Source organism: Ascidia mentula, chromosome 4, assembly GCF_947561715.1.
Source record: "Ascidia mentula chromosome 4, kaAscMent1.1, whole genome shotgun sequence".
Taxonomy (NCBI): Eukaryota; Metazoa; Chordata; class Ascidiacea; order Phlebobranchia; family Ascidiidae; genus Ascidia; species Ascidia mentula.
In genome coordinates, this window is record NC_138569.1 from 11,612,494 (window position 1) to 11,628,974 (window position 16,481).

Sequence of the window (16,481 nt, forward strand, 5' to 3'; positions counted from 1 at the left end):
ATGTCGTCATATTTTCCAAACCAATGTATGTGACTAATCGAACTTTTGCTGTAAAAAAGCAGGCTCTGTCCGAAGCCTTATTGGCGTTTTCAACTCAAACGTTCAGTAAAAAATAAAAAATGTCGTGTTTTCCTTCATCTTTCCTTAGTCCACCAGCTAGACTGCAATGCCTGGGCTGTGAAGCCTGTAATCCAAAATCAAACCATACAGAGATTAGTGATTTGCAGTTAACATCCTTAAAAATCAAATTTCTATTGAAGTTTTACGCCATTTACACTTCGGTTATGATGTCATAATACTTTTATACAAACGCATTGCTTGTAGTTTTGAAATAAACGCACCAGTAGGGAAAAAATTGGCAACCGATAAACCAGTACTAGCATGGAGTCGAAAAAGAAGACCGAAAAAGTACACCTTGTAAACGTTATATCAGAAACTGAAACAAGAGATATCATAGAGAGCGATGCACAGAAGTTGCTTGTCATTCAAAGAGAAGGTCATTTTACATTCCGATGTGTGGATTGCTTGCACAACCCACAACTCTTATTACAAGCACTTGTTTTGCCATGTGTTATACACGGAAAAAACGCAGAGGAATTAGGTGAGTGGAGTATGTGTTTTCTTCACATGTTTTCTCACACCATAACAGAATGAAGAAAAATAAACCATTATATTGGTTCGTTATGCAACTTTGTTATGGTGCTGATAGAACCAAGCTTTTATGAACCTAAATAATAATATTTTGTTTCGGTTGTTGACTACTGCGTCGACTATTTTGTTTCGGTTAAATAGAAGTCGCACCTTTGCATGGATTCATCCATTTAAAGTTGTAACTATTTCCTCCTACTGGATTTCGACAAACCGATGTGTATCTACTGTATGTATAACATCTAGCAATTTAATAGAATCAACTTTAGCATCCAGAATCTGGTTGCAGCTATAAACCTTTAAAAAGAGGAAATGTTTCCAAATTTTTCACACAACACTATTGTTTTTAGGTCGTTTTAGTCACATTAATATAACTTTGTCTCAAGTTTTTTGGGTGCAAAATGTCTGGAGTTAATGACTTTAAAAAGGAAAGCTAGAATACTGTTGATCATTTTATTAGTAGACGCTTCGAACCCTTACTGGGTTCATCATCAGTATTATCTGAAGTAATAGACAAACACGGTTGGAATGATTAGTTGAAGGGAATATTCTGCTACTTTTTGTAGGAATGGGGAATTTTGTACTACACAGTTTGCTCTGTCTTTTATCTCCTTTGTGGATTGGATCTGTTCTTTCTGTTGGAAAAAGCAAGACCATATATAGGACGAAAAACAGTATTCCAGGTTTAAATGGTGATGATTGGTGCATTGGATGTGGTTGTCCATGGTGCCTTATTATACAGCTTCGTAATGTAAGTTATGCAAAACTTTTGGGTGCAAAAATCGAACCGAATGAAAAATAGCTTAGGACAAAGTATCATTTTCGGCACGACAGATAATTAGATGTGGAAGCAATAGAGCCAATAATGTTTTTTTTTATAGTGAGCTGCATATAGGGCCACTGCTTCGACCTGATAGGTCTCATCAGTGCACCTATGGTGCGACGATCTTGTCAGCTGAATAGATTAGAACTTAGAGCAAAGTTCAACTCGTTTGGGTTCGTGGATCACCGGGCCAATTTACTCTGTGGACCTTCAACCACTGATGAAAATTCTACAAAAACTTTTTTTAGTGATGTATCCATTTATAAAAAGAACTATAATTCGCAAACAAATTTTAAGCCAAGCCCAACATAATTATAAATCAAATTAATCTAAATTTTGACATAATTCCTAGTATTGTTTTAGGAATTAGATGAACAAAAGCTCGAAGAGAGTAAAATCAACGAGTTGAAGCAACATGTGCTGGACCAAGGAATGTCTATTGAGAGGCAGTAAGGCCTTTGAAGACACTACACTATAATCAAATGTGTTTTCGGTGCTTGGTTTTTGTTATGTATTTTTCTGTTTAATTTTCTACAAATGTTTCGAAACGGACATTGAAAAGAAAAAAACGTATATGGCTTGCGTTTCAAAAAATGTTATAAGATATAATTTCTTACACCATGGAAATGCTAGAGAGCAAATGCTGGAACTTTTACAGATTTACATCTTATTTTAAAGACACTTGCTTATATTTCGACGAACGTATGTGCATTGAATTGCATTAAAAAATTAAGGTAGGCTATACCAAATAGGTTACCCAGCAAGCGTTTTACCAGCCTCTGTACAAATTGAGTGCGTAATTGAATACATGTGTATGTGAAAAGTTATACGATGATGATAAGTTTGAAAGCAACGACGGTAAAATAAAAAAAAAATAAAAAGTAAAGTGAAAAGGGAAAAAGTTAACTTTAATACGGCCACGAAGCACCTGTAAGAGGAAAACAAACTCGAGGATCCCACGCTGCTGTCTCGTTACATCGCAAAAGAAGTTCCCCGTACGCTGGTCTGCCGGACGTCATCTCTTACTAACCTGTACCATTATTGTGTCTGCACATTCGAGAAAACATGAGATTATTAAGATTCGCGCCCCCCTTGAAATGTTACATCCTTAATGGCATTGGCGTAACCAGGAAGGGGTCTCGCAAATAACTAAGTTAAAAATTTGTGAGTATAGGTTTTTTGAAATGTCGTTTTCTTCATGGATGGTTTATTCGATCCTATAGTAAAGGAAAGGGCCTGGATTGGATGTTCTTGACAGTCTTAAAAAACCCGATATCAAGAAAGTTTCTATCAGACACTATGCTGGCTACCTGTTCTTGGACCACAGTTCGTTCTGAGACCAAAACCGAGATCGCAACTATATTTGGCGACATCAAACACGAGGCAGCTACAAAAAGGAATGACGCCTTTGTTGACGCGACAAAGGCCGTGAAGTAGAAATTAACGAACACTGCCACGAAGTTTATCTTTGTTGTTTTGGGGAAACTTGTGTGGAATAGTCGTATAGTCAATCGTCGTTAAGTAAAACTGGAGAAGGCAAAATACTACAAAAGAGTAGCCAAAATCGTCCATTAAGATTCCCCCAAAAAAAATCGAAGCAAGGGTAATTCTAGGCTAGGTTGGCTACACGCATGTCGGTAAACAAAGGCTTTCTAAAACGTAGCAATCGTAGCACTTTTGTTAAGGCATGTAAACTTATCTGACATAAATTTATCTGATGACAATTTACACGCAGCAAAAAAAAAATAATCAAAATTACCGTTTCGGCTACATGCGTTAGCAAACCTACCGTAAAATTACCTGGAAGAAAAAAGTAGCAAAGTTAAGAAACACATCTTGTGATTAAAAGAAGAAACAAAATACTAGCTCAGGGGTGCACAACCTGCGGGCGTACGACCTTATGTTGCCGTGGATGCTAATTCATTCGGTATGACACATGCTAAATAGTAGCCTAATACATTTGTAATGTCGGCCGTTTATTCATTCATTCATCTATACATACTTTCTTTCCCGGCTATAGACAGTTGAGTAATTATTTCCTATGTGTAATAATCGCCATTAAGTCTCGAAAGGGCAAATCCGCAGAAAGTTTTCATATTCATTTGGACATCCTCGACGATTGATGGACCTGCGAAAAACCTGTAAGAACAAAGAAGTATCTAACGAATATTATTTGTGGACAGCTAGAGTAAACATGCATGTGAACACATAGCCATATCGTTTTGTTTGGCTGCGGCCGACTTTGACCAGGATTGGGCCAATGTAATCCAGACCTGTATGGTAAAAGGGTGGGTGCCCAGAAGTCAGATTTGATGATGACAGAGGTGCCATTATCTGTTCACCATTTCATGCACAGCTTCTAGTGATCGGAATTTTCCGCTGACCAAAGCCTGAATTTTGCGTTTGTTTTATGACATTTTTACCCGGTCAACACGCCTGAAAGTTAGTCGATATAATTGACCGCTTGGGCTGTAAAGCCAGACAGTTTCTGAAACGTAACATTGAACAATTATATTGTCTCATTCGCATTATTGGATTTACTCGAACTGCATCATTGAAATTACATCTTTTATTGTGAGTATTCGAATGCTTTACTAATTTTAATACAAACCAGTAATTACTAATTGCACAGTGTTGGAGTCTTTGAAATTGCTATTGACGTATTTTTTGTTGTTTGATGGCTAGTAAAAAAACTTCATTTTTTCCTAGCATCATCAAATTTAGTAGTAAAGGTAAGACTGTAACGTGTGAAAGTAAACCGCTTGTTATATTAGCGGACAGTGTATTGATTACGCCCATTGTCCATATACCCATGTCGCAACGCGGGTCGGTGTCTGATTCGTCAGTAGAGGGACAACATGATATGGGGGCCGCTTATCCAGTAATTAGTGACAACCCCCAAATTCCAGCAGAAATACAATCAACCCCCCGATCTAACGAATACACTTTAAACCCCGGTCTTTCCGGTTACACTTTTAACCCCGGTCCTTCCGGTTACTACCCCAATTTCAACACCTCTCAGAATGGCCAAACCCTTTTTACGGAAACTACTTTCGTTTCACCCGGAAGACCGTTGCCTACGGTTTTCAACCCTACTAACAACGTGATAGGCAATCCGGGGTCGCTGTCCAAGGTTAAGTTGCCCGAATTTTGGAGCGGCTCCGTAAAACTGTGGTTGGCATCCGTTGACAAGATTTTTTGAAACCACAATATAACCTCAGAGACGGACAAATTCAACTTGTTAGTTGCTTTACTCAAACAGGAACAAGCCGAACTCGTTTCGGAAGTGATTTTAAGCGTGGGAAGGCTCCACCCCTATTCTGAATTAAAGGCGGCACTTTTAAAAAGCTACGACACCAACCCTATTTCTGAAATGCACGAACTGTTTCACGAAACCCCACTTGACAACAAACGACCCAGCCCCTTGCTTAGCAAAATGAAAGGCTTTATCAGTACCTTATCGCATAAACTGAGCCCCGATGCACAACGATGTCAGGTTGATATAGGCAGGTATATCAAGGAATCGTTTTTACAGCGGGTATGGGTCAGGGTCCAGTGTAGAACAACTGAGAGGTATGAATTTATGTTATTACCACAGAAAGTATGGATCACGAGCGTACAGCTGTGAAAAGCCGTTTGACTTCTACAATAAGCCAAAAAACGCATAATAGCCTCTCTTGTCAGTGAGAGAGGCAGATATTGTACTTTATTACCATTTACTGTATATGACAAAACTAACGATTTAAACCTACCTGTAGATACAGGAAGCTCAATGAGTTTAATTCCCAGGAGCATGACGTTATTATCGCGACAATCCTGTGAAAATGAAATGTGCTATAGGAACCGAATTCTGTTCTCACGGTTCTATTACATTGAGTTTGTGCTTAAATATTGGTTGTTTTAAATGGAAATTTCTTGTTTGCTACGTTGACCAATGTTTTTGGGAGCGGACTTTTTAGAGGCTTGCGATATACTCGTGGATGTCAAAAGGCACAGATTGTGCCAAATACAAACAACTTCTATTGCAATGCAAAAGGATTTACCGGTCGGATCTCTCGTGGATCGGACCGATCACGACGAATCTGTCAAAATTAATCCTATCCATTTGTTGCGACTTAATTGCCCAATGTTGTTAACTTAACGTTGGATATTAACAAAATTAATTAACCATTAATAACGGAATCCTATTTGACTAATTCATTTGACATAAGGCCACACGTGAGTTCTAACTTTTGTGTTTTCTGACCTGATTTCAATTGCAAACCTGATTTAATGTTACTTTACCATTTATTAGATTAAGGATTATATTGGTTGAGTACATCAAATCGAAATTACAAGTTACGAGATCATGAGGTAAACTGATTAAAAGCAAAGCATAGTTGAATTAGACAGATACCGAGACTGAGTATGAGACTGAATTTAAGACTGTGTCTGTGTTAGTCAAGGAAACATGCACATATATATACACTACGATAAGAGTCACCACAACGAAAAAGTCGGTTCGAAATTACCACGACAATAGCTATTATCTTATCTGATGAACAGCAGCCCATTCTCTTAACTAAACAATTACTGAAAAAAAAAATCAGAACGATTGATACATCACAACAATTATTGAGAAACAATGACCGGACGATTCGCATTTCAATCTAATGCGAGCACAATGCGTACGAGCATATGCTTGCGAGTACAATGCGTGCGAGCATATACATGCGAGTACAATGACTATTCAGTAAAGTAACCCCACGTCAATCAAACAAAACAACGAACATCGCATGAGAATGGCGTGCGAGATTTGAAAAAGCATAATTCTACCATAAATCAGGATTTGAGGTCACCAACGAATGCGCATTCCTATTTTACCACATTACAATCCGAATTTGAGAAATACCGAACTTTATTGACGTAATTTGGCTATTTGTGATCAATGTTCATGATATGTGTAAATGTCCAATGTCCATGTTACGTGTACGTAACACCATTATAAACAGAACATGAAATTGAGATCGCAGAAACAGGTAAGAAATTCATCTAACGATATTGTTTGTGCAAAAGAGAGATCGAAAACCAAGACGATACAAACGTCGTGTAACGTCGAGGTCAAAGCTGATCAACCGGGAATTCCGATGACAACAACGAATCAAATGGGCACGGAAAAAGAAAAAGGAGATCAGTCCACGTGACCACGACTAAAAAAAGGAAGTTCAGTTACCAACACGTGACCATCAACCACGCCCAAACTTGACCGGACCGACACAAGAAGAGAATCGCGAAAAAGGTACTGGCGTTTTGAAATGTACTGGAACTGTTTGCAATGTGCAGAGAGAATCGGGGAAAAAGGACGAATCTAAGTCTGATGACAGCAATCTTGACTGTTCAATGGAGGTGAACGCTACGAATACATCAGTTAGGAGAAATGACAATCAAACAACACGGTTTGAAAATATACTATTAGAGATTCCTGAATTAACCCAACCTGTATCGAACAATAGAAGAGTTAAGCATGACGTCGAACATGTTACAGAAACTACAGGTCGCCCAGTCTCTTGTCGCCCAAGGCGTTTGTCGCCGGAGAACTCACACAAAGTACGTGAGCAACCAATTGGAGGCTGCGGGTATAGTTCGCCCCAGCACTAGTCCTTGGGCATCGCCAATACACATAGTGCCTCGTGCCGATACTATTGTACAGTTTGTACCTTTAAAATAGCTGTTGGGTTGATGTGTAACGATTGTCACAACCCTATAATTTCTTGATATAGCTACGCCAAGTGAAATTCCACAAAGTTTGCCAGAGAGGTAGGGTTAGGCAGGGTGTGTACACGCACTGTTTCGACCTGAAAGGTCTCATCAGTGCAGCTGTTGAGTGGCACTGTGCTAGCTTTCACACTAGCAGGCACACTAGTCTCCACTTTGTGGTACCTTTAGGTCAACGTCGATCTGCAGGGTACCCAATACTAGGTACCGAACAACAGAGACGACGAACCACTGAGGAGCGCACTATGGCCAAACAGAACTGCTTGGTAACCGATAGTGCAAAAGGCAAAAACACCAACGTAATATATGTGCAAAAAAGCCATATTATTGCAAAGCTGCAGACAGGGTGTGTACACGCACTGTTTCGACCTGTAAGGTCTCATCAGTGCAGCTGTTGAGTGGCACTGTGCTAGCTTTCACACTAGCAGGCACACTAGTCTCCACTTTGTGGTACCTTTCGGTCAACGTCGATCTGCAGGGTACCCAATACTAGGTACCGAACAACAGAGACGACGAACCACTGTGGAGCGCACTATGGCCAAACAGAACTGCTTGGTAACCGATAGTGCAAAAGGCAAAAACACCAACGTAATATATGTGCAAAAAAAAACATATTATTACAAAGCTGCAGACAGGGTGTGTACACGCACTGTTTCGACCTGAAAGGTCTCATCAGTGCAGCTGTTGAGTGGCACTGTGCTAGCTTTCACACTAGCAGGCACACTAGTCTCCACTTTGTGGTACCTTTCGGTCAACGTCGATCTGCAGGGTACCCAATACCGAACAACAGAGACGACGAAGTGTGAAAGTGCAGGGACCTAAGGTTTGCAGAAAGAAACACTCCGTGTTAATCTGACTCCTAAGACTATTAAAATCATCTGACAAAAACTACTTTTGCTACTTTTTAATTAAAACATAAAACGATAAACAAACATACCTTGGTTTAATACACATACGATGTTTCTTAGTATGCGCGTAATTCGGTCAATCTCGTTCCCTCTATTCGGTCCCTATTGTTCTCTCTACTAGCTTAAGGCTGTGAGGCGGTATTTATAATATCATCGAAAATGAGAAAAATGCGAATAAGGACGGATTATTAAAGAACGTCGATTTAGAAATTAAAATTAAACCGATTAGCACATCTGTGCGAGATTAACCCATCTGTCGGATAGAAACGAAGTGATTGACCTACATGCCAGATACGCTTGTACGGAATTTAAATACACAAAAAATGACGTTTAATCAAACAGTTTCTCTGCAAAAGCTAGCACAGTGCCACTCAACACACCCTGTCTGCAGCTTTTCTATCCGACAGATGGGTTAATCTCGTACACACCCTGTCTGTAAATTATAATATTAGAACAAATGCTCATGAAGTACAATTATAATTCAGTGAAACTATGGACGTCGATGGGGGTCATAATGAATTTACGAGACCCCAAACTGCAGAAGGAGTGGCACCGAGCGGCGGTGACGACAATGTTAGCTGCGTTGAAAGGTTTGTAACGTTTTGTGTGTTTAAATTTTTGACGATCATGACCTGAAATGTTTGTTTCCAGCGAAATTAGACCCGAGGCAGCAGTTGATTTGGACTTCACACCTTCTCAAGAATTGGAAAGAGAAACATTTTGCAAGGAAGCAGATGCGAATTCTTCTAGCCCGTCCTCTCTTATTGAAAGAGGTTGGTAAGTTCTCAGACATGGTTGCCCTTGGACCCAGAATTATACTCACTTTTCGTGTAGGGGAAGTAGTGGTGAAGCCCAACAACGACCACAGGAAAATGAGCGAGATAGACTCATCGCTCGGAACATCAGAGCCATTCAAACACACCGAAGAATCGGTAAAGTGACAAGCGTCTTCAACTTCCGCGCACTAATTTCCTACGAGAATTTAAGTAGTATTGCCAATAAAGTTTTGCGCTTTGGCAATCGAGCCTTCAGGATCAAAGCCAGTTTTGGCTTTTCTATGGAAAATGTAGCCGGGAACAACGTTATTTTCACTCGAGTGCTAAAAATTTTCAAGTTTTTGACACACCTTATGTTGTCCGCACACGCGACGACTTGATTGCTTTTCTTGAAAGCCTAGAAGACAAAGATGACTTAGAAAGTGCGCGACTTCTGCGACCTGATAGCTCCTGGAAACCTAGCGAAATTTTAAATGTAACCTTTTATGTTTACTACATGCAAAGTCCATTAATTGGAAAGGGAGTCAATTTGCCCCGGTACGTTTCGCGAAATTCCGGTCTATTTGCTTTATAATCACAGCACCAAGTGGACAAGTTTATTCTGATAACCTTTGCTTTTTTCGTTGCCTTGCAATACATTTGGATTCGAGTGAGAGGGACGGTATTTCCTCGAGGGCTATTGAACTATGTAAACAGATTTGTATACACGTCGGTTTGGATCACATTAATTTTCCTGGTGTACAATTGGATGACCTGCCTAATTTGGAAATTTATTTTAAGATGAACATAAATGTTTTCCAACTGGTTGCCGGGGAAGATGTCAAGTGTAAACTTATTTGGCGTAGTGTTGCACGCTTAAATGACAAACGGGTTCAAATACTCAACCTGAATTTGTTTGAGAAACATTTTAGGTACATCTTTGACATAAATAAATATTCATCGACCTTTTATTGTCGGATTTGTTCAATTTCTTTTGACAGACTTGGAAAATGTGAAGAACATCAGAAATCATGTCAGACTGTTACAAAGAAGGTCTTTAAGGCAGGTTTCCTCTCTGCGGCGTCGTCCATGCTTCACCGATTTCAGGGCATCAGGAAACAACTTGAAACAATGCTAGACCTTTCTTGTAAGTTGGAGTCCTGTGATCCAAGCAAGCACTCTCTTCAACGACTATCATCCGACTTACATCTGTACTTATCTAATCTAACCTGCTTATCTTTCAATGGAAGTAAATATGACCTCAACTTGGCAAAGAGACATTTGATTCCATCTTTAATGGCCGAGGACAAAATATTAAATGTAATCAAAAGAAACAATGATTTCATGTCTATTAAAACCACGTCCTTTAACTTTCTTGATTTACGCAATTATGTTGCCGCAAATTATTCTTATGATTCCCTGTTGCAAGCCTTTAACTGCAAAACACGCAAAGGTTTTTTTTCCTTATGAATTCATGACTTCAGTTGAAAAGTTACAAGAAACTTCATTGCCTCCAATCACAGCTTTCTACAGCTCACTGAAAGGTTCAACTATAACCGAAGATGAGTACCAGTTTTGTTTAGACACATGGCGTGACGAAAAAATGCTCACCCTGAAGGATTTTCTTGTGTGGTACAATAACCGTGATGTAGTTCCTTTTCTCGATGTTGTTTCTAAGCTTTGCAACTTTTACAAGGAACGTGGTGTTGACGCGTTTAAAGAGGTAATAAGCGTACCTGGATTAACTCTACAATATTTAATGAGGTCTCTTGATCGAAACACGCCTCTTGCACTGTTTGCAGAAAGATTTAAGGACATTCACAATCTCATTCGGGCCAATATAGTTGGAGGTCCAGCAACAATTTTTCACCGCTACCAGGAACAAAATGAAACCAAAATCCGCACTGTCGACTACGGTACTAAAGCCCGTGTATGTCAAGCAGTCATCGGCTTTGACTGCAATGCTCTTTACCTCTGGGGGATTATGCAACAGATGCCAACCTCTTTTTCACTGTTTTAAAATACGAAAATGAAACCGAAGGATTCAGTTTGATGCAATTTTCACGTGACGGTCACATGGGTCGGGTGTGGCTTGATTGGTGCGCACAAGAATATGGTATATTTATTCCTCATCAGTTCAACAAGGGGGGAGAAGCTCGTCTCGGTCAACGAAATTTACCCGTGGATGGCTACTGCGCAGAAGTCAAGAAAGTTTTTCAATTTCACGGATGCTTTTTTCATGGTTGTGATTGCTGTGGTGTCCATTTCAATGACCTCGAAAAAGCTACAAAAGCCCGTAAAAAGACAGCTGAACATACAGCATACCTCGGTAGTCTTGGATACAAGGTTGTTGAAATGTGGGAATGTGATTGGTATGCTTTGCAAAAGAACAATCAGCGAGTGCGTGATTTTGTTAGATCTCACCCAGTTCCCAGGTTCCGCATCCCCAAAAATAGAAACTTTTTCACCATGCGAGAAGCATTGCGGAAGATGACTTGTTCGGGCTAGTGGAGTGTGACATCATTGTTCCACCAGAAAAAAGAGAATATATCAAGGAATTAAGCCCTGTGTTTAAAAATATAGAAGTATCCAGAGCTGATATTGGACAGTATATGCGTGGACATGCAGAGAAGTACGGTGTTTTGAAAACCAAACGAAGGTGCTTAATTGGGAGCATGATGGGGAAGAAAATCTTGCTTGCCACCCCTCTTCTGAGCTGGTACTTGGAACATGGACTAGTTTTGGAACATATATATCAAGTGATTTGCTTTGATTGATCCAAAGCCCTGCTTCAACACCTTTGGTGGTGAAGTTACTGCAGCACGACGTTTGGGTGATGTCAACCCTGACAAAAAGATCATTGGAGACACGTTTAAATTTTTAGGTATTTTTTTTTTCATTTTGATTTTTGAAATTTATTTATTTATTGTCAAGTGTGCTTTATTTCCAGGCAATATCTCCTACGGCAAGATGCTAACGAACAAAAAGCTTCAACGTGATATCTTCTACCAGGAAGCTAAAGATGCTCGGATGTCAGTTAATAACCCGAGGTTCCAGCACTTGGAGGAAATCAATGATGACCTGTATGAAGTCAAGATGAAAAAGCGTCGGATGAATCAAAATTTACCAGTGCACATTGGATTTTTCGTTTACCAATACGCCAAGCTGAGGATGCTACAGTTTCATTACGACTTTTTCGATCGATTTGTCGACAGGGAAATGTATCAGTTGTGTCTCATGGACACAGATAGTTACTATGTGGCGATGGCTGGTAAACGTTTGGATGATGTGGTTCGTTCCCAACTGTTGAAGGAGTTTTATGAAACTTATCACATGTGGTTTCCATCTCCAGCATGCGACCTGCATCGCTCAGAATTTGCCAAGAGGCGTGTTTCGGGAAAAGAGTTTACCCAACTGGAATGCTGTCAGAGGCGAGAGCGAGATGACCTACGCACCTCTGGGCTTTTTAAAGTTGAATGGAGTGGCACAGGTGTAGTGGCTCTTACGGCCAAGACCTATTATTGCAAAGGAAGCACCAACAAACAAACTTGCAAGGGGATCAACAAGAAGCAAAATCCACTGACTTTTCAAGCTTATCTCGAAGTGTTGAAAACGGGGAAAGCGCGTCGGGTATATCCACGTTAAGGTGGGTAAAGCGTTCTTGAGGCTCAATGTAATGGCCTAAAGGCGAGATATTATGTAAACGAACCTTACAAGATTGGCAAGGAATGCACGTTTTACACCATTGTAGAATGTCATAGTTCATTCCAGGCCACACATAGCGTTCTTTGATTAGTTTGCGAGTGATGGCAATACCAGGATGTGAAAGAGAATGTAGAACATTGAAAACACGTTTTCTAAATTGGGAAGGTACAACAGCTCTAAACATTCCTGTAGAAATGTCACCAACAATACTAAGATGAGAATTTGGAAGTCTACACTTAACTAACCTTAAACTCTGACAATGTTCAGAAAGCATCTCATTAAATTCATCAGAATCCTGAACTGAAGCTAATTCTGTCAAATCAAATACATCAGGAGAAAGAGATATTGTATTTAATTCAATTCTTGATAAACAATCTGCTACGACATTGTGAAAACCTTGAATATGTTCAATACGACTTGTGAACTGGGAAATATAATCAAAATGTCGCTCTTGTCTCGGCGAAAGGTTGTCCGATTTCGAATGGAAAGCTCTAATGAGAGGTTTGTGATCTATAACTATGTTAAAATTTCGTCCTCGAAGCAAATGTTTAAAATGCTTGATTGCTTCGTAAATAGCCAATAGTTCTTTATCAAAAGTGGAATATTTTCGTTGTGCGTTTGACAAACCTCGGGAGAAGAAAGCAAGTGGACGCCAATTACCAACGTCAAGTTGATTGAGAACAGCACCCATAGCAAAGTTACTGCTATCGCACACTAAAGAAAAACTTCCATTTAACTTTGGATAATGAAGCAAAGTTTCGTCACTCAAAAGATCACGAGATTTTTTGAAAGCAACGATAGCCTCTGCGGACCATGCTAAATTTTTGTTTTTAGTGGAATTCTTACGCAGCATGTTTGTAAGTAACTGCAAATGTTCCGCACAATGAGGGATAAAACGTCTATAGAAATTTACCATTCCGAGATAACGCCTTAACTCTTTAATTGTCGTTGGCCGTGGAAAGTTTTTATTTACGTCAACTTTGCTTTTTAATGGGCAAAAACCATCTTTAGAAATTTCGTGATCAAGAAAAGTTAGTTCAGAAACTCCAAAATTACTCTTTTCTACATTTATCTCCAAACCATAATCAGGCAATCGTTTCAAAACCTGCCTTAAATGTTCCTTATGCTCCGTTTCAGACTTACTTGAAATCAAGATATCATCCAAATACCCGAAAACAAAGGGCAAACCACGTAAAATCTGATCCATAAATCTTTGAAACGTCTGTGGCGCATTACACAACCCAAATGGCAATCGCAAGTATTCCATTCATCTATGTAGAAAGACTACAGATGTTTTTGGTATTGATTCCTTATCAAGCAAAATTTGAAAATAAGCATTGCGCAGGTCCAGCTTAGAAAAAACAGTAGCACCATCTAAATTGTCAACAAAATCAGCCAAAACTGGAATTGGGTATCTATCAGCCTCAGTAATCAAATTTAGCCCCCGATAATCTCCACAGATGCGCCATTTACCATTGGGTTTAGGAACGACATGAATGGCAGAAGACCAAGGAGAATTGCTAGGGCGAACAATACCTTTGCTCTCAAGTTCATCGAACTGTTCATGTACCCTACAACCTTAAGCATTTCCGGAGACAAGCGTCTAGGACGACAACTGACTGGGTAGCCTTTAGTAATAATCTTATGCTTCACCGTGTGTTGAACAGGCTTACCAATACGCATGGGCTCAGTAACCCTGGGAAATTCAGATACAATTTTCTCAAATTCATTCAACTCTTTTTCTTTTCGTTCAAAAGTCACATTATTATTTCTGTTGTTAACATCTGACGTCACTGCACCACAACTATTAATACTTCGCTGGACAACACGAACAAACTTCTTTTTGTGTATAAGCTGCAGACAGATGGCCACTGTTTCGACCTAAAAGGTCTCATCAGTGCAGCTGGTGTGACTATAAGACGAACTTTGCAGACCAAACGGCCAAGCAAAGACTTCCACTTTGTGGTGACTATACAGTCACCGTCATCCGTTGGGCACCAAACTAGGTGCAACCTAAACTTCTTTTTGTTGTTTACATGAAAAGATCTGCGTCGATTATTACGTGCGTAATGATTATAACGCCCATAAGATGGTAATTTGGAATAAATATTACGCATTTCATGAGCATTATGGTAATCACGCAAGCCCTCCTGTCTATATCTGTTCCGCGAAAAAGGTCTGAAATTATTGATCAAGCGTCTTCCTTTGGCATCAACAAGAAAATCAAAATATTTCAGAAAATCACTTCCAATTATGTCTTGGTCAATATCAGCAACATAAAACTTCCAAGAATAAGAGCGATTCTGACCAAAATTTACTTTCAAGTGCGTTATTCCAAAAATCTTAAGACAATTGCCAGAAATGCCGCGAAATACGGTGTTAACTCGTTGAGTGCAATGCTTAACAAACCATAAAGGAACCAATGATACATCAGAAGCAGTGTCAACCAAAAAAGATAAATTCAAACGTGGGTCATAAACGTTAAAGGTTTCGTGAGAAAACCTATGGCCTCTCCAACCCCACCTTGAGGAGGCCGGCCTTAGTTTTTTGGACCATTAAACGAATTTGAAAAAGAACAAGGCGAAATACAAGACCGAGCATTAAAACCCTGACGCGAGTGGTAATAACAAATGTTTTGACTTCTACTATTATGACCATAAAAATGTCTGGGAGCAGATGAAAAAGAATTTCGAAAGATTATCATAGCCATTTCCTTCATAGCCATTCCTTCATAGCCGAAAAGATTATCATAGCCATTCCAATTTCTTCGAGCAGAGTTAACCCAAGATTGGTCATGTTCACGCCTCGGGCGATACGAATGATTGTCAGAATATTGCGGTTTATAAGAATGGATAGGAAAAGATTTCGGCTGAGAAGACAATTCACTAATCTTTTGATTAATCTGCTCTATTTTTCGATCCAGATGGTCATTAATAAGCATTTGAAAATTAACAGTTGTTTTTTCTTCTTCAACACGCGAAACAGGCTGACTAGGAGAACTTATAGACAACATGGCATCAGTTTTAAGAGCAAGAGTATTCAATTCCAAATCATAATCAGTAGCAAGAATTAAGCGAATATTCGGCGGCAACTTGTCAATGAAGAAACGTTTTAGCAAGCGCTCTGTACTAGGTTCTAAATCTCCAGAATGGTTTAGAAGGATTAACATTTCATGCAAAAATTCAGAGGGTTTCTTATCATGCAAAGATGTTCTGTTAAACAACTCGTTTAAGCGACTGATTTCATCCTTTTCATAAAATATCAACAAAGCCTCTTTAAGCTCAGCATAAGGTCTGTAAGTGTCCATATTCAATACTACATGTCCTACCTTTGAGATTTGTTCCTCATTCAGACATGAGACAGTGTAGTTAAATTTCTGTGACTCACTTGTTACACCACAAGCAGCAAGCATCCGTTCTATGCTACTGAACCAAGCCTTCGGCATCTTAGACCAGAATTCCGGCAAACGCAGTTTAGGAGCACCTGAAACTGAAATACCTGTACGTAACCTGGAAGGAAAAGTGTTAGAATGGTTTCTAGTTATGTTAGGCTCAGAAAAAGTTACATTAGTATTGGCTGCATTTAGCCTGGATAGGGATTTAAGCCTTATTTGCTCCGTGTCACTTATATGCGTTCCCTCTAAGTGAGAAGATGACAAACCCGGCTGCCTAAGAAGAGTTTCCCCATCCTGATTATATACAGTGGGCTGAAAATCGTCCCTATTGACTTGCAAACTAGGCGCTAAATAAGCTGGGGTAGTAGGTGTTTGTTTCATTTTGGGGCAAAAACGATATAAATTTCTCCATAAACTAACAAGGTTTAAACGTGAAAAGCAAAGTAGGAAAATTAATTAGCAACGCAGTTGTCGTTCAAACATAAGAAATAAAA

General features: G+C 39.5%; 1 protein-coding gene and 1 pseudogene across 1 annotated transcript; both read left to right on the forward strand.

Annotated features, from left to right (window-relative positions):
• The first annotated feature begins 381 nt into the window (after nucleotides 1–381).
• On the forward strand, nucleotides 382–1,941 carry LOC145898092 (uncharacterized). The gene is made up of 3 exons (XM_082986530.1): nucleotides 382–601; nucleotides 1,215–1,399; nucleotides 1,835–1,941. Exons 1-3 carry the CDS (start codon nucleotides 382–384, stop codon nucleotides 1,922–1,924), a joined length of 495 nt encoding a protein of 164 aa, XP_082842656.1. The 3' UTR covers nucleotides 1,925–1,941.
• A 4,524-nt stretch (nucleotides 1,942–6,465) lies between these two features.
• Nucleotides 6,466–12,533, forward strand: LOC145898093 (uncharacterized; annotated as a pseudogene).
• Nucleotides 12,534–16,481: the final 3,948 nt, after the last annotated feature.